At 43.0% G+C, this 20,783-nt stretch overlaps 1 protein-coding gene across 1 annotated transcript in view; it reads right to left on the bottom strand.

Annotated features, from left to right (window-relative positions):
* Nucleotides 1–4,240: 4,240 nt before the first annotated feature.
* The window catches only part of ATNUG2 (GTP-binding family protein), a 47,083-nt gene continuing 30,540 nt past the window's right edge, over nt 4,241–20,783 (bottom strand). The window contains exons 7-11 of the mRNA XM_087392248.1: nt 6,477–6,605; nt 6,097–6,237; nt 5,724–5,824; nt 5,117–5,174; nt 4,241–4,986 (exon numbers count right to left, since the gene is read on the bottom strand). Coding sequence (XP_087248374.1) covers nt 4,396–4,986; nt 5,117–5,174; nt 5,724–5,824; nt 6,097–6,237; nt 6,477–6,605 — 1,020 coding nt within the window. The 3' untranslated portion in view covers nt 4,241–4,395. The remainder of the gene's footprint in view (nt 4,987–5,116; nt 5,175–5,723; nt 5,825–6,096; nt 6,238–6,476; nt 6,606–20,783) is intronic.

Raw genomic sequence — 20,783 nt, 5'->3', positions numbered from 1 at the left:
GTGATGAGGGAGAAAACGACCTCTTTGGGCAATTTGGGGATCCAATCTAGGAAAGCCAAAAAACTTGGCTTGTAAGGAACCGATGGGGAAGAAGGTGTCAAGGTGGTTGAGCATGTACCAGATGACATGATCAAGCTAGAGAATGGAAGACTTATAGGACATATTTATATTTTTTATGAGAAAAATGCATTTGATATAGGGTCGAAAGACATTCCAACAATTTTAAACATAGGAATTATCATCTTTGTTTGAGGTGCCGGGGCCATTTCCATTGGCACCTTTTGAACAGAAGAAGATTTCTTTGGTGAGGCTACACTTGGAGTGGTCAATGGATTTCAACAAACAATGGATGATGAAGAAGTACTTAGATTTTAGATGTTGTCAACCATAATAAGCATCTTTCTTGCATTGTTCAACCTCTTTAGAGGGAAGGTTGCCAATGAGAGCAAGGGATTGTCTAGGCACCAAATTTTGTGATTGATGGAGTGAGCTTCTATTTCAATATGTCTCGGGGAGAGGAGAAGCACACAAGAAGTAAAGTTTCTCAGTTCTCTACTATCTAAGGGTTTAGGAGGTTGTGCAAGAGATTGGGAAAGGGTTTCAAAAGAGGCTTTGTCATCAGGAGACAGAAAATTGAGGTTGATGAAACTGTGAACATTGTTGTTGGGGGGGGCGAGACCAGTAGGGATAGGGAGAGGAAAAGCACCATTGAGAATGAGGATGTCGTTGGCAAGACTAGGGATGACATAATGATACTCATTTAGAGAATTAGTATCATTAAGGTCAATGGCAGTGAGATTGGAGGCAACTCTCTATAGCCTAGCATGGGCACCATCACTAACACTACTATGAGAGAACTTCAGGAGTTTAATCTAGTCTTTGAGAGAAAGTGTTTTGATAAGTAGAGGAGTACTTGTAGTAAGCGCTTCAAGATCATGCGTTCTAATAAATGCAAAGAACTCAGATTATTCAAAGCAGGTAAGCACCACTTGGAAGGCGGGATAGGGAGCCAGAAGCGGGTTATTGAGAGATTTTGATTGGAGTGAGATGTCCCAAGAATGTTTCTAAAAAGAGAGGAAAAGAGATTAGAAACAATAATAATAAGATAGTGAAAGGAGTTAGGAAGCCCAAAAGAGGCTTTTATGACTTAAGTGTACTATGTGCAACTATCCATGCAAGGGAAAGAGCATGTGTGTGGAAGACTTTACAAAACCTCTTTCCATAGTGAAATGAAAACAATTGTGGAAATAGATGATGGATTCAAAAGAGAAAACTGTAGTGTTAATATGTAGGTAATCTTGCCTACTAATGTTTATACAAAAAAACTAGCAATAGGTAAGAAGTCTTCTACTAAAGCTCACTAAATGCATAATTGCACAAAAAGGTTGAGCTTTGACAAGTCATAGCAAACATCACCTTTATTGAATAGGGGAGTCTGCATACCTGCCACCATCCAACAAGAAAGACATGGTGAGAACTAGCTTAAGCCTTAGTTGGGAAGACATGTGCCATAAACACCCCTCCCTTGTTATCGAGATCACAATAAAAATCAACACTTGACTATAAACATTCAAACCTTTAAAGAAATAATTGTGTAGTTGACTAGAGTAAGTGTGTGTATAAAGGAAGGCAATTGTATTAAAGACAAAGAAATTTGAAGCATGATAGAGGGAATTTATATTAAGAAAAAAAGGGGAGAAGGGGTTAATGCTAATGAAGAAACTAAACGTTAGGTTAGTATTTGAGCTATCTAGAGTTTTTGCTAATAGTATATAAGACAATGAAGTGTAATATAATGTAGAACATTAAAAATTTTAATGGTCGTGGGAGAAAAATAAAGTTTAAAACCCCAAATTATAAGACATAGAAGGTGCGGCGGGTAAGCCTTGGAGACATTAATTAGAAGGGTTAGAGTGAAAAATAGGGAGAGGGCCATGTTAAAATTTGACAAATGAAATTTAATGGAAAATTAATAACATTAAATGTAAGGGGGGAGGGGGATATAAAGGTAAAATATAGCGTTAGGACTATAGAAGGTGGGGAGAGTAAAAGAGAGTATTAGATATTGTAATTAAAAAGATTAAAAGGGTTAGGAGGGGTGGTAAAAATAAAGGTTAAGGGGAAAAGAAATAAAAAGTAGCATTAAAGAAAGGAGAAAAAGAGAGGACGGGGGGGGGGGGGGGGTGGAGAAACTAGGCATAATAGTACCTGAGAATCCATGGTCAAGGGTGTGCAACGCCATGAAAAGTTAGAGGTGAGAAGGTGATGAAGGGAAGGAGAGCACAGGGTAGGTAAGAAGATGGAGTGGCAGAGAGTGAGTAGACAAGGCTATCGGGAGAGCAAAGGAGAGGGAGCACCATAGAGAGATGGGAGCAGTCACTAGGCAATGATGAGCGAGGCAACAAATCGAACGAGATCGCGTAGATGGGTATCTAGAGAGCCATAGGTAGCAGATGGGTTGGAGCCACGAAGAGCGATAGATAGCAAAGTGTAGTGGGTAATGGTAGTGCTAGCGCAACTGTGTTCAGCGAGTAGCCAGAGAGCAGTAGTAAGCAGTCGAGTTGGATCTACGGCAAGCGTAGGAGAGGCAGAGGTTTAAATAGTTAGCAATTTTGGGCTAGTCAGTAGTCGGGGGGGATAATGCAAAGAAACAAGTGAGTGCAAGTACTCATGAGCACTGCCTTCAATTGGTTTTATCAAAGGAAAACAATTATCAAGATGAATGAATGATTAATTTGCAACACCTATGATGGAAGCCTGTGTATAGGAAAGTTCAAATGATTTGCAAACTCAGAGAGAGAGAGAGAGAGAGAGAGAGAGAGAGAACCAAAATAGTAGGGGGCCATGTGGCAAAAAATGGTGTGGGACACTTTTTTAAGAAAAGTGTAATGATAGCGCTGCCTGGAAGGCAGTGCTAACAAATAGTCAGGGGGAGTCAGTCAGGCAGAATAGTTAGGCTAGTTGGGGAGTGTAGTTAGGGAAAAGTTGGGGAGAGTAATTAGGGGGTATAATAAGAATTTAGAGAGAAAATTAAAGAGGGGGGGTGGAGAGAGAACAAGATAGAGAGAGGAAAAATAGAGAGAGAGAGAGAGGGGGGGTGGGGAGGGAGGGGGCACTGGTTTGGAAAGTGAGAGAGAGATACAAGGAGACTAAGGAGAGAGGAAAAATAGGGATAAGAAATAGATATGTTTTTAGGACTTTCCCTTCTAGTGGTAGCATGCTCACTCAGCTAGTAAGATAGGGTAGGAGATTTTAACCGTGATTCCTAGCTCTTCAATTAGAAACTTCTCTCTCCGCACTTTTCCATGGGCCTTTCAGCCTTGGAGCCCAAGCTTAACAAAATGATGGTCTGCGTGAGTGTATTGTATAGAGGATTTTGCATTTCCATATGTTGTACTTTTTACATTTGCTTTGAAGGCTGAAATTTTTCTTTATTCGCCCTAAGATCCTTCTCTCTACACAGATGTTCCAGTTGTGGTTGTTTATGAATTGTAGACCCAGGCACCTATAGGGCTGTACCGCCTCCAAGTCCTCTCTCAAATGTGAAAGAGGATTGTATGTGTCTTTTCTCTATGATCATAACCTTGGTCTTTGTGATGTTTACTTGCATTTGGATAATCTACAAAATTCAAGTAAAGCATCCAAAGGCCTTTATAGTCCATGTTCATCCTTTAGAAAAAGGACCACGTCGTCTTCATATAGCAGCAAGAGGAGTGTGTAGCTTTCAATTCATGACCTTAAAATATTAAATCACATTTAAAAATGCAAAAGGCCTAGTAGCTTGGATTGCCTCTAGAACTTCTAGATCAATTTGAGAATGCTTGTTACACAAGTTGACCAAGACCTCCAAGATTTTTATGCCATTCGGGCTCAACTTGATGTCAAGGATGTTATTTCCAATGTTTGTTTGGATCTTCTTGTTTCACCTTTCGAAAAACATACAGCCCTATATGAGATGACTGTGTTGTTATCTATGAGTATAAAGGAACTTTAATGGCTTCCCATTTTCAAAACTCAATGTTGTGCAAGACAGAAGATTCTGTGAAGTTTCTAGGCTTCTCCATCTACAACAACAACAAAATTAGTCAGAGACTTGTGGTCAAAGGTAAACGAGGACATGTGTTAAATATAGGTCTTGTCATATCAAAAAGAGGAGTCACATCTAACAAAAAGGAAAAACACTGATCGATAAAATTACTGAAAGAGAGAGTCTGAAAAGATGAGATGTGCACAAATGTGAGACTGAGACATGGAAACAAGCCACCAAAAAAAAAGAGTGGCGCACATGAAATTACTAGTAATTTGGAGCAAGACGAAGCTGATGGAAATGGAGGAGTGAAACCCCTTCCAGCTAAGCTATATAAGATTGTAACGTCGACAAAACTACACTAAGCATCACATTTTTTGTTTCTTTCTTTGTGGTTCGATGGCTCCTGTGTCTGGCCTATTGACAGCAGGCCCTGCTACGAGGTCAATACCCATTTCAGATTGTACACTCTTCAAAACATCCTCCCATGTCAAATTTTCATCTTCATCACTATCTTCTTCGTTTTCATTTTCATCAGTATTGCCAACACTAAATGACTTCACTTTTTCTGACTCAGTAACAACAAGGTTACCAATTTCAGCCACGTCATCAGTTCCCTTTGCACTCCTGCCTTCTTGATCTGCCAAATCGTCTGAAGTTTTTATCCCTTCATCTTCTTCATTGAAAAAATCCTTCTGTACAGGCACATGCTTTAGTTGCTGTTTTTTAATAACATTGTCAATGGCAGCAAGCACAGAAGAATCCTTTTGTTCATGATTCGGTTCCGTCAAACTCTCCTCCTTATTTTCTGCTTTCATGCCTACCGTCGAATGTTTACCATCCTTCATATTTTGATGACCCTGATCTAGCCGTGGTGGCGGAGTAAAGAAGGGAATCCTGCCCCTCTGCCAATCATGAAGTACCATTTTTGCTGCAGTGATAACGTCTGGCTCTCCACCCTGCAATTAAAGAAATCATGCAATCATTGTCAAAAAATATTTACACACAGTATAATCCTGAACCAAACAAAATGGATAACCATGTCGTAACAAGAAGATTTCAGTGGGCATAGCTGCTAAGAGTGCCTACCTTCAAAAGCTTGCCTGTCTGCTTGCATAATTGGGTCAGAAAATCATTGTCGTCAGTCCTGCAGAAACCATACCGAAGCTAGATGCATCCATAAGGAGGTCAAATCTTAATGTCCACCATGCCATCATAAATAAATTATGCACAGTATCTTCTTTTTTCAAGCTCTCTCAAAAACCTTCAAACCATAGAATCGAACAAGCCTCCCACTGCAGCATCATAGCAGTGAAGCACAGAAAGACAAACTCTATTTCTATCACGCTAAAGAATGAAACAATTAATAAAAATACCAGGCTGAAATTGACAAGCATGACTCCAGAGTAGAAGTAATGCTATCAACGCAAAACAAATCCAGCAAAATACTAACACAAAATGCCTGCTCCGACTTTTGTGATACAAAAAGACCTGCGTATAGGACTTTATTTATGTACAAGGGAGGAGAAGTTCCAACATATCATCTTATTTAAGTAAATCATCACAAAAGATTTAATCCCTTTAATTGATCCCAAATAAAGCATACAGCCAAACCGGGACTTCAAGTTCAAAGAGGTACACCAAATATTTGTGAGGCAGAAAACAATGCTTAAAATACTAAGACAAAAGAGTTTACCAATCTTGAATTTTGTAAGCCCTCGTCAGGTATTCCTTTTTCACACGGCTCAAAACCTCTCTAATATGTTCCGTAGGATCCTCTAGGTTTCCCACCCTGACCTGAAAGCACTCATCTGCTAAATACATTGATGGGGGGCTTTTAACACAAAACAAAAACTCCTCTTGAAATAAATTTTGCAAGTGGAAGTGTATTACATGAAATTAGAAACATTTGCTGGTTTATCAGCAACATTTTCTGAAAAGACGATAAAAACAACTCATGCTGGAAAACCATTTAAGTACTGCAGACCTTTCTTCTTGCACAACCTCTTTTCAAAATAGAGCAAAGATGGGACAATATGTCAGAAAGAAGTAAGGCAGAGAAATAATACCACCCCTTTCAACACAATGTCGGTTTCAGAATCATTATTCTGATATACGACGCCTGGACAATCAATAAGAAAAATCCTCTTCGTCAATGTGATGTATTGCCATACTTTTGTCTCACCAGGTATAGGAGCCACCTTGCAAACCTGTTTACAGCACAGCTTGAGAACTAAACAGGAGTTTGTTTAAAACTGACATGCGTCAAATAAAACATTGAGAGAACGACACAATGTCAAGTTTTCCCTATAAGAGATGAAAGCAAAGGAACTATCTTGCTTAACAGAAAGCTTTTTTCGGCCCGAAAACAAGAGGCCAAAAATGGGACGATACAAGGACATGACACCATAAATAAAGTGGTCTGTGAAAGAAAGGGAATCGATCATACTTTCTTAGTGCGTAGAGTATTGATCACAGATGATTTCCCAACATTTGGATACCCAATAAATCCAACAGAGATTGCTTGTTTGTCACTCTTCAGGCGAGCTAGCTGTCGTAACAAGGACAGAAGTGACCCCTGGAAACATTTATCAGAAAACACCATGACAAAACAGGTTTACACCCCTCTAATAAGACAAAATAATGTTCCTATTATTTACAATCGACGTGTTAATTGGCATACATTAGAGCAAGGTTGCTTTTAAAGATTACAAACCCAATAGTGCCAAACATTAGAGGCGTGCCATTAGGATGATTAGCATAGAAACAATCCTCTAGACGTTGCACATGTACTTGAAAAACCAAAATGAGGTCAACTTTTTAAGAGGCTTTATTTTATGTTAATGAGTCTGTATATATACCTTTGTAAGACTAGAATATATCCAATCTTACAAATTTAAACTTTTTGTTGTTCTAAAATCCAAAAATCTACACAGAAAATAAAAGAGAAAATGAAAGAGAAGAAAAAAGAGGTAAAGACATACTTAGCAAGCAAAGCAACACTTATGTCGTCATCGGCGCCCAAGCATTAGGAGCTATATTGGGTTTCTAAAGACCCGGAGTCTCTTGGGCAAACCCAGTTCTTACTAAAATACATCAAATGAACAAAAGATAAAGAAAACAAGAAATAAAGAAGAATGGAAGAAGGTGACTAAGCAAAAATAATGAGTCTGTATATATGGTTAATATTCATTATTACAAGTTTAAGGAGAGCACAATTACATAATGAGGAAGTGTGTGGCACACACCCTAATTTATGTAATTGTGAGGCTTGTTAGAGGGAAGAATTGAACCTACTATAATTAAGAAAACTCATTCCTACTATAATTAAGAAAACCCGTGGGGTAATGACATTGTGATCTAGATAATTGGTGATTTTGTACAAGAAAAATAAGTCTGAAAAGAAACATAAATGCATACTGGACTTGACTCTTCACAGTTTTTTACACGATCCCTTCCCAATGCCAATGAAAGTTCTCATCAAAAGACAGCCTTATGACCAAACTTTGAAAGGATCTGGTGTAATATCAAACTTAGCATCCTAATCCAACTAGAGTATTAAGAATAGATGATTCCTGAACAAGAACATAAACTAAGCCTATTTCTATCCAAAATTGTTCAATCAAAAGCCCAAGTATGGAACCACAACCCCACAGGACCAGGTCAGAAGGACCCAACTTCAACACTTCAAGATGAGATGGGCCAAAATCCACTCAAACCCCATTCAAGATTCTAGAGATGACCACCTCTCCTTCCAAAGAATAGCTATTCCAAGCAAAGCAAAATCGACCAAAAAACAGGAATAAAATCTCTCTCTCTCTCTCTCTCTCTCATGCAGGAATGAAAGAAAGAATTTACAGAATGAATGAATTATTTAAAACATTTATTTTTTTCCCCCCAAAAAAAAATAATTAATCCTACAAAGATGCAAAATTACATTCTTAACTTAGAAAGCACATGCATACTCAATCTAACTCTCCTTTGAAACTAAAAGAAAAAGGGGCTATTCAGCTCTCTGCTTTTTGTTTTCAGCTCAAGTTCAATCATTCTAAACATGCCTAAGGCCGATACACCCTTGATTATCCCAAGGGGAAAACATAATTGTTACTCGTCAATAGTTGACACATCCCAGCACTCCTGAAACCCCTCATCTGCAAAACAACCACACACAACATCAGATCTGAGCAGGCTGCTCACCACCCAACCATGACATCTACGGGATGTGATCCCGAATCAGAAGATGTCCCCTCCGAGCCACGAGCTGAGCTACTGGCACGAACCCCCAATCAGATCCAAACCAGCCTGGTGTCCCATACCACCAGGTGGCGCTGTGAAGCCCTGGATCTGCCACTGGGCCTTGGGCTACGCTAAGATGCAGGCGCGCGTCCGCGACTCAATCCAGGAACAGACCTGGCACCTGGGAACGAAACTTGCTCCCAACTACTCACTGAGAACTGAACCCCTGGGCCCCTTTTATAGACTCGGGCCCCGGCGCCAAAAATAGCGAAGACCTATAAATAGTTCGTACCCTTGCCACTCAACCCGAGAATCAAGCCTGCCTAGCTCTAAGCCTCCCCAGGCTAACCTGAGCTAGTTCTGTGTACCCAGTACACGTCAGATACCAATCTGTGCACATGTAAATAGTTCGTACCCTTGCCACTCAACCCGAGAATCAAGCCTGCCTAGCTCTAAGCCTCCCCAGGCTAACCTGAGCTAGTTCTGTGTACACGTCAGATACCAATCCGTGCACATGACATACTCCCCCTCCTCTAAGAACTCACTCCTGAGTTCGCTAAGAAATCTGGAAATGTTCTTTGGAGGTTTTGTAATGTCTCCCATGTTGCATCCTCCTCAACACGATCCTTCCACTTAATCTTGTATTCCGTGATAGTACGATTACGAATCTGTCTTTCACGAAATTCAAGAATACACTCAGGTTTGTGAGGAATAAAAGTCAAATCTGTAACTTCTATAATCTCATGAGGAGAAACAAGTTGATCATCTGCACCCAAAACTTCTTTCAGTCTACTGACATGAAAGACTGGATGTACTTTAACATCAGGAGGCAATTCGAGTCGATATGCAACTGGTCCAATTCTTTTAATGACCTTGAAAGGACCACAGTATCTGGGGGATAATTTCGGAACCAAACCAGTACTTAGGCTCTTGGATTCCTTCGGAATTCGCAAATATACCATCATTCCTTCAGAGAACTCTCTAGGTGAACGATGTCTATTAGCATAAACTCTGTCCCGATCTTGGGCACTTCTAATAGACTCCTTGGCAAACTGCAACATTTCCTGCATATCTAGCAAGAAGTTCTTAGCAGCATCATTTTGAATCCCTTTTAATCCAACCATAACTGGTGACTTAGGTTGAAACCCGTACATAAGCATAAAAGGACTATAACCCGTACTAGAATGCTTTGCACTGTTATAAGCAAATTCAATCATAGGTAGATAATCTTCCCATGAAGACTGTCTCTTAGATACATATGCCCGAAGCATGTCTTCAACCAACTGGTTGACCTTTTCTGTACTGCCATCGGATTGTGCATGATCCGAGGAACTCATACTTAGAGTAGTTTCCAACTTCTCAAACACAAGTGTCCAAAAGTTACTTGTAAACTTTGAGTCCCTGTCACTGACTATGTCAGATGGCAAACCATACAGCTTAAACAAGTGGTCCACAAACTCGTGAGCCAGCTGAACAGCTGAAATAGTTGTTCTAGTAGGTAAGAATCTAGCCATTTTTGTCAAACGGTCGACTATGACCCAAATGGAGTCATGACCCTTGCGCGTTCGAGGCAAACCAGTAATAAAATCCATGGAAATACTTTCCCATTTATTACCTGGAATCTGTAATGGCTGTAATAAACCCGCGCTTCTAAGGCGTTCTGCCTTAGTAACCTGACAAACCCGGCAACCTACTACATAGTTCTCAATAAATGCACGCATCTTAGGCCAATAAAAGGTATGCTTCACAAGAGACAGAGTCCTATGTATACCCGGATGTCCAACACTAGGAGCATCATGACACTCCCAGAGAATCTTGGATTTAAGGTCCAGAACATCAGGCACACAAATCTTTTCATTCCGGAACAGCAAGCCGTTCCTAATCATCCACTGATCTCCCGCCGCCTGTACCGTAGGTGGCACAATCCCTGAGTCCTGGTCAACCATGGAGCTCCCATCCTCGACTCTCTGCCAATAAGAACTGAAATGACTATCAGTTGCGTATAGCCCTCTCAAGGATTGAAATAGGTCTGAGGATATTTCCGTAAATGACAAAGCATTTACAAACTTAACTCGACTTAAGGCATCTGCTACACTATTCAACGAACCGTTACGATAACGTATTTCAAAATCAAAATCTTGCATTAATTCTTCCCATCTAGCTTTCCTGCCTCTCAATTCTGATCCATCACACACATACTTAATTGACTGATGATCAGTCAATACAAGGAACTTCGAACCATACAAGTAGTGTCTCCAAACCTTAAGAGCATACACTACAGCATAAAGTTCCTTCTCGAGTGTGGGCCAACGATATTGAGTGTCGTCTAGCTTCTTACTCTCGAAAGCTACAGATCTGCCCTCTTGGAATAGAGCTGCCCCAATCGCATAATCGCTCGCATCGGCCTCTAAAACATAAGGCCGGGTAGGATCGGGTAATGCAAGAACAGGTGCTTCCTTGATAGAAAACTTCAAGGTTTCAAAAGCCTTGTTCATTGCATCATTCCAAGAGATCGGCTGGGTAGATCTGCGTCCACGACCTTTCAATATGTTTGTCAGGGGTGCCGTGATATGTGAATAATCACGCACAGACTTCCGTAGAAATACCGTAAATCCTAGGGAAGAACGAAGTTGTTTCACAGTCTGAGGGATAGGCCATTCTAAAACCTTCTGGATACGATCCAGATCAATGCTAATACCTTCAGAAGAAATCCTGTGTCCTAAGTAAATGATCTCCTTCATAAAGAAGTCACATTTACTCATCTTAGCATAGAGCTTATGCTGTCTTAGAACAACTAAGACAACCCGGAGGTGTCCAATGTGATCCTCAAGCGTTTTACTATATACCAAGATGTCATCTAAGAACACTACAACAAATTTGCCCAGAAAATCCCTGAACAAATCATTCATCATCTGCTGAAAAGTAGCACGAGCATTGGTCAAACCAAAAGGTAATACGAGGAACTCGTAATGACCATACCTAGTTCGGAATGCGGTCCTATCTATGTGTTTAGCATAGATACGGATTTGGTGATAACCCGTCCGCAAATCAATCTTAGTGAAGTACTTCGCTCCGACCAAACGGTCTATCAAATCATCGGAACGAGGTAGAGGGTATCGATTCTTAATTGTCACTTTATTTAATCGTTTATAATCTATACACATTCTCCAGGAAGAATCTTTCTTCTTTCTTAGGAGGACAAGTGCACCCCAAGGTGATTTACTTGGGCGTATATAGCCCATATTCAGGTAATCCTGTAGCTGGGTAGCTAACTCATCCTCCTCTACCTGGCTCATCCTATAAGGTGGTACACTGATAGGTTGAGCCCCTGGGACTAAGTCTATGCGATGATCTACTGCCCGTTCTGGAGGTAAACCTTCCGGCAGTTGAGCTGGGAATACGTCCTTAAAATTATCTAACAACATTCTCAATTCACGGTGTTCAAATACACTTAATTTATTTTTGTTAATTACAGAAACAACAAATGAAGAAAGTGGAATCAAAACACACTGATAGACATCATAATGAGAATTGTTTAATTTATTCCGAAGCTGCATCGCAGATACAATAGGCCCCTGAGAAGAGGGAATTTTATCACACTGAATACAAAATTGGGTGTCCTTATCTACAAAAGAAAGCGTATGCTCCGTCCATCCGATCTGAATATTGTGGGTTTTAAACCACTCTATCCCGATCAACAAGTCTACATGCTCCAGATGCATAACATGACATGTAAGAGCTCCCGTGTAGGCCTGAATCCGGATAGGAAGCGCTTCAACCTTGCGATCCCAAAACTGCTTCCCAGCTGGAAGCTGCACCTCATAGGTGTGGTCGCTAGGTACTGTGGACAACCCCATCTTCTGCACAAATTTGTAATTAACAAAATTGTGAGAGCTGCCCGGATCAAAGAGAATGTGAATCTGTTGGTCCCTAACTTCTCCATAAACTCGGAAAAGATCATGGGAACCAAAGAACGAAGTATTGAAAGTACAATTATAAGAGAGTGGGCAGGTAATGACATTTACTGAAATACATGTCATCGCGACTTGGTTCGCTCCCTTGGCTGCGGTACGTGGATCCGCCTGGAGCTTCGGTCCTAGCACCAACTTTTGGTTCTTCCGCTTAGGACACTCATTCTTTGTGTGGCCCCGCTCCTCGCAATAGAAGCATCGTCCTTCTTTCTTGAGCCTCAGAGTGCGAAGGAAACGGGCTTTACCATTCTTGGCTGGAGTCAAGTTTTTCTTGGAGGCGTTGTCCGTAGACTTCGTCTCCCCAATATCAGTCGTATGTCGTCCAAGATATTCTTCTTTTGAACAAATCTATTTGGGTGTCAAATAATGTTGATTTGGGTGTCATGACCTCAGCTAAGATCTTGTAGATTGTGTTGAGTAACATGATCAGCCACTATTGTCATGTGCACGGATTGGTATCTAACGTGTACTGGGTACACAGAACTAGCTCAGGTTAGCCTGGGGAGGCTTAGAGCTAGGCAGGCTTGATTCTCGGGTTGAGTGGCAAGGGTACGAACTATTTACATGTGCACGGATTGGTATCTGACGTGTACTGGGTACACAGAACTAGCTCAGGTTAGCCTGGGGAGGCTTAGAGCTAGGCAGGCTTGATTCTCGGGTTGAGTGGCAAGGGTACGAACTATTTATAGGTCTTCGCTATTTTTGGCGTCGGGGCCCGAGTCTATAAAAGGGACCCAGGGGTTCAGTTCTCAGTGAGCAGTTGGGAGCAAGTTTCGTTCCCAGGTGCCAGGTCTGTTCCTGGATTGAGTCACAGACGCGCGCCTGCATCTTAGCGTAGCCCAAGGCCCAGTGTCAGATCCAGGGCTTCACAGCCCCACCTGGTGGTATGGGACACCAGGCTGGTTTGGATCTGATTGGGGGTTCGTGCCAGTAGCTCAGCTCGTGGCTCGGAGGGGACATCTTCTGATTCGGGATCGCATCCCGTAGATGTCATGGTTGGGTGGTGAGCAGCCTGCTCAGATCTGATGTTGTGTGTGGTTGTTTTGCAGATCAGGGGTTCAGGAGTGCTGGGATGTGTCAGTTGGTATCAGAGCCAGCTCCTGAGGTAGGAACTTCTGACGCGGGAATTTTTGACGGATTTTTCCTCCAGGTATGCCCTAAATTTCGAAATCTGTTGCTGCGTTTTTTGCTGGGTACCTGGGATAGGAGGGGTGGACAGATATCAGGGAAAAGGAAGAAGAAAAGGAGGGAGAGAATTCGAGATCCCTGAAAAGGCCTGTAAGAGAAGGCTGTAGGAAGTGGAGAGAGAGCAGAAAGGTAGGAGAGAGAGGCGAAAAGGCTGCAAGGGAGGCGTAGAGGTGACGCCCAGGGCAGTACGGTAACAGGCGGGTGCAAGGAGAGGCTCAAAGGGCAGCGAACAGGGCTGTGTACAGCCTGCGTAGAGGGCTGTGTGCAGCCTGCGCAGAGGGTGCTTTTTTCAAAAAAGCACCCCCTCTAAAGCTAGGGGAGCTTGGCCTTTTTTGGAAGCAGAGCTTCCAAATAAGGCTGCCCTGCCCCCTATATAGATGGGGCAGGGTACCAGCCTACCCACAGCCTAGCCTAGAGCCTTGAAGCAGCCCCTCGAATCACGAGCCAGCCTGCGCCAGCCTGCATCATCTGTACACTGCTCGCACCCAGCTCTGCTTCTGCACCGTACAGCCTGCGTCAGCCGTACACTGCTCGCGCCAGCTCTGCTTCTGCACCGTACAGCCTGCATCAGCCGTACACTGCTTGCGTCAGCAGCCGTACACTGCTCGCTCCCGTACGGTACCTGCAGTAGCGAACCCTGCGTCAGCACCCCCTGCTCCGAGCCGGTACCCGCAGACTGTACGGACGCCGTACAGTCCACGTCAGCATCTGTACGGCCCCCGTCAGAACCTGTACGGCCTGCGTCAGCAGACCGTACAGCCACATCAGCAGCACGGTTGCTGCAGGATTTCGTACGTGCATCCGGTAGCGGGTTCAGCGAGGTCCCGGGATTTGTGGGCTTCCGGTTCGCCAGTTTCCAGCATCTCCTTCCATCGGCATCTCTTGGGACGGGTTTCCTCTGCTCCATTCTCCTTTGCGCTTCGTTTCAGTCAGTTATTTCTCTCAGTTCGTATTCAAATCAGATTTCAGTCATGTCTGATGCTGCAAATCCCGAGTTCACCATGGGAGAGCAGGATTTGGATTACACTCCTGTGGGAGAGGAGGATCAGGGTCTCTATGATGACCTGATAACCAAAAAGGCCTTCAGTGAATTTACGACTGCTCTAGATGGAAAATTTGAGCAGGTCAATGCAAATCAATCGGGGTTGACACAGCAACTCCAGGGAATTCAAGCAACTCTCACCCTTCTGGCTAGCACTCTGCAGGCACTCACACATGTGGATGCCATGGCTTCAGTGCTAGGCCCGAATATAACTTCAAACCCTTTTCCGGGCGACCAAAAGTCGAGAACAAAGGAGGTAGTTTACACTTGGTTACACAAGTGGCAGGTACACTTCCAATTCCACCCATACCCAGATGAGAAGAAGATCCAGCTTGCAGCAGGGTTCATGTCAGGTAAAGCCTTGCTATGGTGGAAGGAACTCCAGCCTAAGCCCGATACATGGACAGATTTTGAAGGGGTCTTCAGGAAGGAGTTCCTGAAGAAGGAGGATGATTACGATATCGTTGGCAAGCTCAAAGCCCTCAATATGTCAAAATTAAACTTGACCTTTGAAGTTTATCTTCAAAGATTTCGGGATCTGCAAACCAGGGCCACTAAGATGGATCCAGTGACCTTGTTAGGTTTCTTCATGGATGGTTTGCCAGACTCCTACAAGTTGCAGATAAAGAACAACAAATGCACAACGTTGCAGGAGGCCATGACTTATGCGCGCATATATGATGATACCATGGCCAATACCAAAGCAACCACAGTTACCGACATGAGTGGAAAGAACAAACGCAAAATTTCCCTTTCCACGAGGCCACGAATTGGGTGCACTAAGTTGATTCAGGCTCTCACGCTGATCCTCCCAAATTTCAAGAAGATGCAGAGTTGATTGGGCCTTTATGAAAGGCACTATGTTTGCATGGACTTCTCAATAAGCCTTTGTTTGCTGAAGTTAAAATAAATCGTGGATAGTTCAATAAACACGTGGATTGAATGCATGGCTTTGCATGGAGTGTTGGTGGATGTGCACTTTGCATGGGAGATAGATTTGGGGCTTAGCCTTGAAGATGTGTAAGCATAAGATCCTCCAACAAGCCTCGTAGGGATGCTGTAAGAAATCCTAGATTTACTATATTTAGAAATGTGCTAAGGAACAGAAAGGAGACTGAAATAGCAGAGAACAAGAAATAATTGTATTGCTTGAGTGTCTGTAGTGTAGCTGTAGTGTGTCATCCATACAATTGGGCCTCTCTTATATAGAGAGTGAAGAGTCACACATGAAAAGGTGTGTACTCCAAAGTGTATGTGCATGAAGAGGTGTGTACCCCTTGTGAAGGGTGTGACCCTTGATGAGAGGGTACATTACAATAGGAATGTATCTTCAATAGAATGTCTCTTGTGAAGGGTTGTGCCTCATAGGAAGTGTCCCGTTGAAAGGGCATACCCTTCCACAAGTGTCCATTCATCAAACCATCCATAAGTCTAGATATAGAGAAAGGAATACGTCACAGATCGTGACATCCCCTCCCACTCAAAAGAAGACCCTGGTGGAGATAATGAACTGATGTAGAAAATATCACGGTAAATTTTAAAAATACTGCTGTAAAATGTCAGGGTACTACTGTAAGTCTTCATCAGATTGCCAAGTAGCGTCGGAGTCGTCCAGATCTCGCCAAAGAACAAGGAATTCTGTGATAAGTCGATGTCGAGTCTCTCGCTGTCAATGGTTCAAAATACGCTCAGGAATAAGGAGAACATAATCGTCTTCCATTTTTGGGGCATAATCACCTGCAGGAGGAACTGCTTCATCGCTTGGAATGTACGTCTTTAGCCAAGAAATATGAAATGTCGGATGAATTTTACCCCATGATGGTGGTAATTCCAATTTGTAACTTAAAGGTGAATTTTTCTTGACGATCCGGAAAGGTCCATAGTATCTTGGTCGCAACTTAGGAAACACACACTTAACTGTCTTATAGCGATGTGGGGCTACAAATAATAGCACCATGTCACCAATGTCAAATTCCAGGTGACGTCTATGTTTGTTGGCAGACCGTTGATATTGCTCTTGCGCTTTTCGCATATGATCCCTGACTTGGAGTAGAATGTCTTGCATTTCTTGAACCAGTTGATCAGCTAGGGCCACTCGATGTTGAAGTACAAAATTCATTGGTACAATCGGAGTGTGTCCATAAGCTGCTTGGAATGGAGTCATGCTGATGGCACTATGGAAAGAGTTATTATAAGCAAACTCAAGGAGTGGTAGATACTCTTCCCAAGCTGCTAGGCGTGACTGAATATAATGTCGAAGCATTTCTTCCAAAACTTGGTTGACTCTTTCACTCTGGCCATCTGATTTTGGGTGGTAGGCTGAACTGAACAGTAGAGTTGTTCCCAAAGATTCGAACAGTGAAATCCAAAAGTGGCTGGTAAACTTAGGATCTCTGTCGGATATGATATTCTTGGGCAATCCATGGTGTCGGAAGATGTGTTGTATGAAGAGTTTGGCGATGTCCGGAGCCTGTGCACTGCTTTAAAAAGCAACAAAGTGTGCCATTTTGGACAATCGATCAACAATTACCATAATCTGAGTGTTACCTCGGGAGGATCGTGGTAGTGTTGTAATGAAATCCATGGAAATACTTTCCCACCTTTCAGTTGGAACTGGAAGAGGCTGAAGAAGTCATGTTGCAAGTCGTCGGCTTGCTTTCATTTGTTGACAAGATAAGCAAGATGTAACCATTTTGATGACGTCGCTTTTCATCTGAGGCCAGTAGTATGTTACACTGAGTAACCTATAAGTCTTGTTGATGCATGGATGGGCAGCATAAGGAACTACATGATGCTCTTTTAACAAAAGACGTCGAACATCCTTGTCATGTGGTACACAGACGCGATCTTGATAGTACAGAAGGTCGTCCGTATAAGAATAGGATGAGAAAATCTTCTGTTCGAAAGTCGAAGGTTGATCTTTTGAAAGAACTTGTACTGCTGTGCCGAAGTCTTTATCATTGAAATACTTCCCTTTGAATGAATTCGAAACATCCACAGATAATGTAGAGATTACCATAGCTGATGCTAGAGTTACCCTGCTGAGAGCGTCTGGAACTACATTGCGTAGTCCTGGAATGTACTCAATGGTCATGTGAAAGTTGGCCAGAAACTCAACCCAGCGTGCTTGTCGAGCGTTCATGACTGGCTGAGTAAAGATATACTTTAGAGAGTGATGGTCTGTCTTAACCACCGAGTCGGCTCCCATGAGATAATGTTTCCAAGAGCGATAAGCATGTACAACGGCAAGAAACTCCTTATCATAAACCGGGTATCGGGTTTGGATATCAGAATGTTTATGGTTGTCAAAAGCAATAACTCTGCCTTCTTGCATCAAGACTGCTCCTGTAGCGATGTCGGAAGCGTCGGTCATGACCTCAAATGAAAGGTTTGGGTCAGCAATAGCCATAACTGGTGTGGTAGTGAGTGCTTGCTTAGGTTGTTGTAAACTATACTCTGTTTCGGGAAGCCACTGAAAAACTGTTGTGCTTTTCAATAATTCGGACATAGGAGCTGCGATTTCGGAAAACTGATAGACCTTTGTATGATAGAAGTTTGCCAATCCGAGAAAAGAGCGGACATCATGAACATTCTTAGGAGTAGGCCAGTTTCGGATTACCTCGACCTTCTTGGGATCCACAGAGATGCCTTGAGCTGAAATAACATGTCCCAAATATTCGAGTTGGGTCTTGAAGAACTCACTCCTCGCAATGTTGATGTAGAGAGAATTTACGCGGAGAACTTCAAAAACTTGATGAAGATGTTGTTTGTGCTCATGTAGGGATCTGCTGAAAACGAGGATGTCATCGAGGTAAACGACGACGAACTTATCGAGGAAAGGCCTAAAGATGTCGTTCATTAGTGTCATGAATGTGGCCGGGGAATTGCTTAACCCAAAAGGCATGACCAAACATTCATAGTGTCCATACTTTGTTCGAAAAGCTGTCTTGTACTCATCGCCTTCTCGTATGCGAATTTGATGATAACCTGAACGAAGATCAATCTTTGAGAATTGTGTTGCGTGTAGAAGTTGATCGTAGAGGTCATCGATGCGAGGCAATGGACACTTGTTTTTTACAGTGAGCTTGTTGAGGGCTCGGTAGTCGATGCAGAGGCGCACTGACTTATTCTTTTTTTCCACAAGTAGTACAGGAGATCCGAAAGGGCTGCGACTAGGCCGAATGTGACCTTTGTCGAGTAGTTCGGTCACCTGTCTTTGGATTTCTTCATTTTGAGTGTAAGAAACCCGATAAGGAGGTTTCGACGGTGGATTACTTCCGGGAATAAGTTCGATCCGGTGATCCACTGGTCGTCGAGGTGGTAACTGCTTTGGCAATTCCTATAAAAATATCCAGGTAGGGCTGGAAAAAAGATTGGTTGAGGTATTCAGGAGGATCCTTTGTTGGTGTCTCCTCTACTGCCGTAACCAACAGAAGTAAAGTCTTTACTTGACGTTTACGAACCCACTTCTTTACTTGTAGGGCAGAGGCAACTAGGATTGAAGGAGAGTCCCTTAAACCAGTTAGCTCTATAAGTTTTTCTTGGTGGACAAACGGGATAGTATGGCTGCGAAAACTGATTGATAGATCATAGTCGTAGAGCCACTGTTGTCCAACTATGACATCGTACCGAGAAAGAGGCATGATGTCGAAGTTCAACTTGTCCGTATAATTTTGGATGCGAAAAGACAAGTTTTTGATCCTGGTGTTGCACAAGAAGGTAGTTCCATTTGCGAGTTCAATCTGATAGTCCATGAGACTAGGACTGGTGGTCAACCGAAGTTTGTCGACCATAGAACTAGCTAGGAAGTTACGAGAGCAGCCACTGTCGATGAGGATAGTGACCGTTGTTCCACGAGTCGATCCTTGAACACAAAGTACTTGAGTGGTCAAGGAAGGTTCGGGATTGCTGGCAAGGCTCAGGTGGATGGTATTTGCCATTCGAACAGCTTTGCCTTTCTTGTCTTGTGCTGGGGTAGCATCTTCTGTTTGGGAAGTGCTAGGTTCCATATTGGAATTTTGCTTTGGTCGCTTGGGACAATCGAACCATCTATGGTTGCCTCTGCAGATGGTACAAAGTTCTTTTGTGATGGAGTTGTTCTTCTTGTCAGTGGCCGCACCTTTATGTTGGAGATGTCAGTGATGACTTTGTGAAGAAGAAGAGGCGCAATCCTTGGAGGAGTACTTCTGTTGGAATCCAGCATACAATTTCTGAGACTTCTAGGGATCTTGAGACTGTCGCTGGCCTTGATTACCGGAGTTTTTTCGAAACCTGGTGTTATCTTGAGGACGAGCACCTTTGGCCATAGTAGAGTTCTGTGTGCGATTAGCACTCTGCTTCCCTGTGTTTTGAAAATCTGTAATGCGCTATGCGTAAGCAATAGCACCAGCTGTGGTGGTGATTTTTGCTTTAAGGACATCAATACGTAACGAGGGATTTAGGCCTGAGATGAAAGCATGAAGGCGATCATCCTCAGTTAAACCATCAATCTCCAGCACCAATGTGGTGAACTGAGAGATGTAGGAAGACAGGGAGCCTGTTTGCTCCAACTCTCAGAGTTTTGAACGTGCTTGGAAGTCCGCATTGGCAGGTATGAACTGCTTACGGAGCACGTGTTCAAAACGTTCCCAAGTTAACACACTTTTGCCGTCCTTTAAGCGTCTTTGCCACCATAGGAAAGCTGTATCCTTAAGGAGGGAGGCTGCCAAGGCGATCTTTTTAACTTCAGTGAGGTCAATAGTATCAAAGTACATGCGCAATTTTGCGAGCCATTGGTCAACTGTTCGGCGATTTGGTTGACCAGTGTAGGCTTCCGGAAGTTTAATGTCAAGTCTTTTAGTTTTGGAAGCTTGGAGTAAACGGTAGAGAGCACGGAGTTCAGTGTTTTCTACCTTAGGTGGGAATGAATCCGCATAGTCGTCTAGTTGCGTCACGTCATCCTCTATATGTGTGGTACTGCGAGAATCTTGGAGTTGTTGGACTTTTCGGACCAAGTCGGAGATGCTGTCCTGAAGCTAGGAAATTTGAAGTTGCAGTAGTGTTTCGCCTTGTATGTTGGCTTCAGGGGTCTTTTTTGGACTTGATTCTTTGATCTCTGGAGAGGCTGCACGCGAGCGTTGCGACATATCTGAGGTCCTGGAAGAAGATTCGGGCTGCTCCCTGAGGTTGCTCATGTTGGAGGGGGTAGGCGAGGCAGGATGGAACCACCCGTGGAAATCTGGTAAAGGAGGTCCTGTCTGAGGTAACACTGGTGATGCCGAAATGGGTGTTACTGCTCGTGAGAGTACAAGAGTAGGTTGCAGAGTCCACGGATCTGAGA

The sequence above is a fragment of the Dipteris shenzhenensis genome, chromosome 21, assembly GCF_047967505.1.
Source record: "Dipteris shenzhenensis isolate YYH24624 ecotype China chromosome 21, Dip_SZ_1.0, whole genome shotgun sequence".
Lineage (NCBI taxonomy): Eukaryota > Viridiplantae > Streptophyta > Polypodiopsida > Gleicheniales > Dipteridaceae > Dipteris > Dipteris shenzhenensis.
The sequence above is the reverse complement of the archived record's forward strand: the minus strand, read 5'-3'. Positions and strand labels throughout refer to the sequence as shown.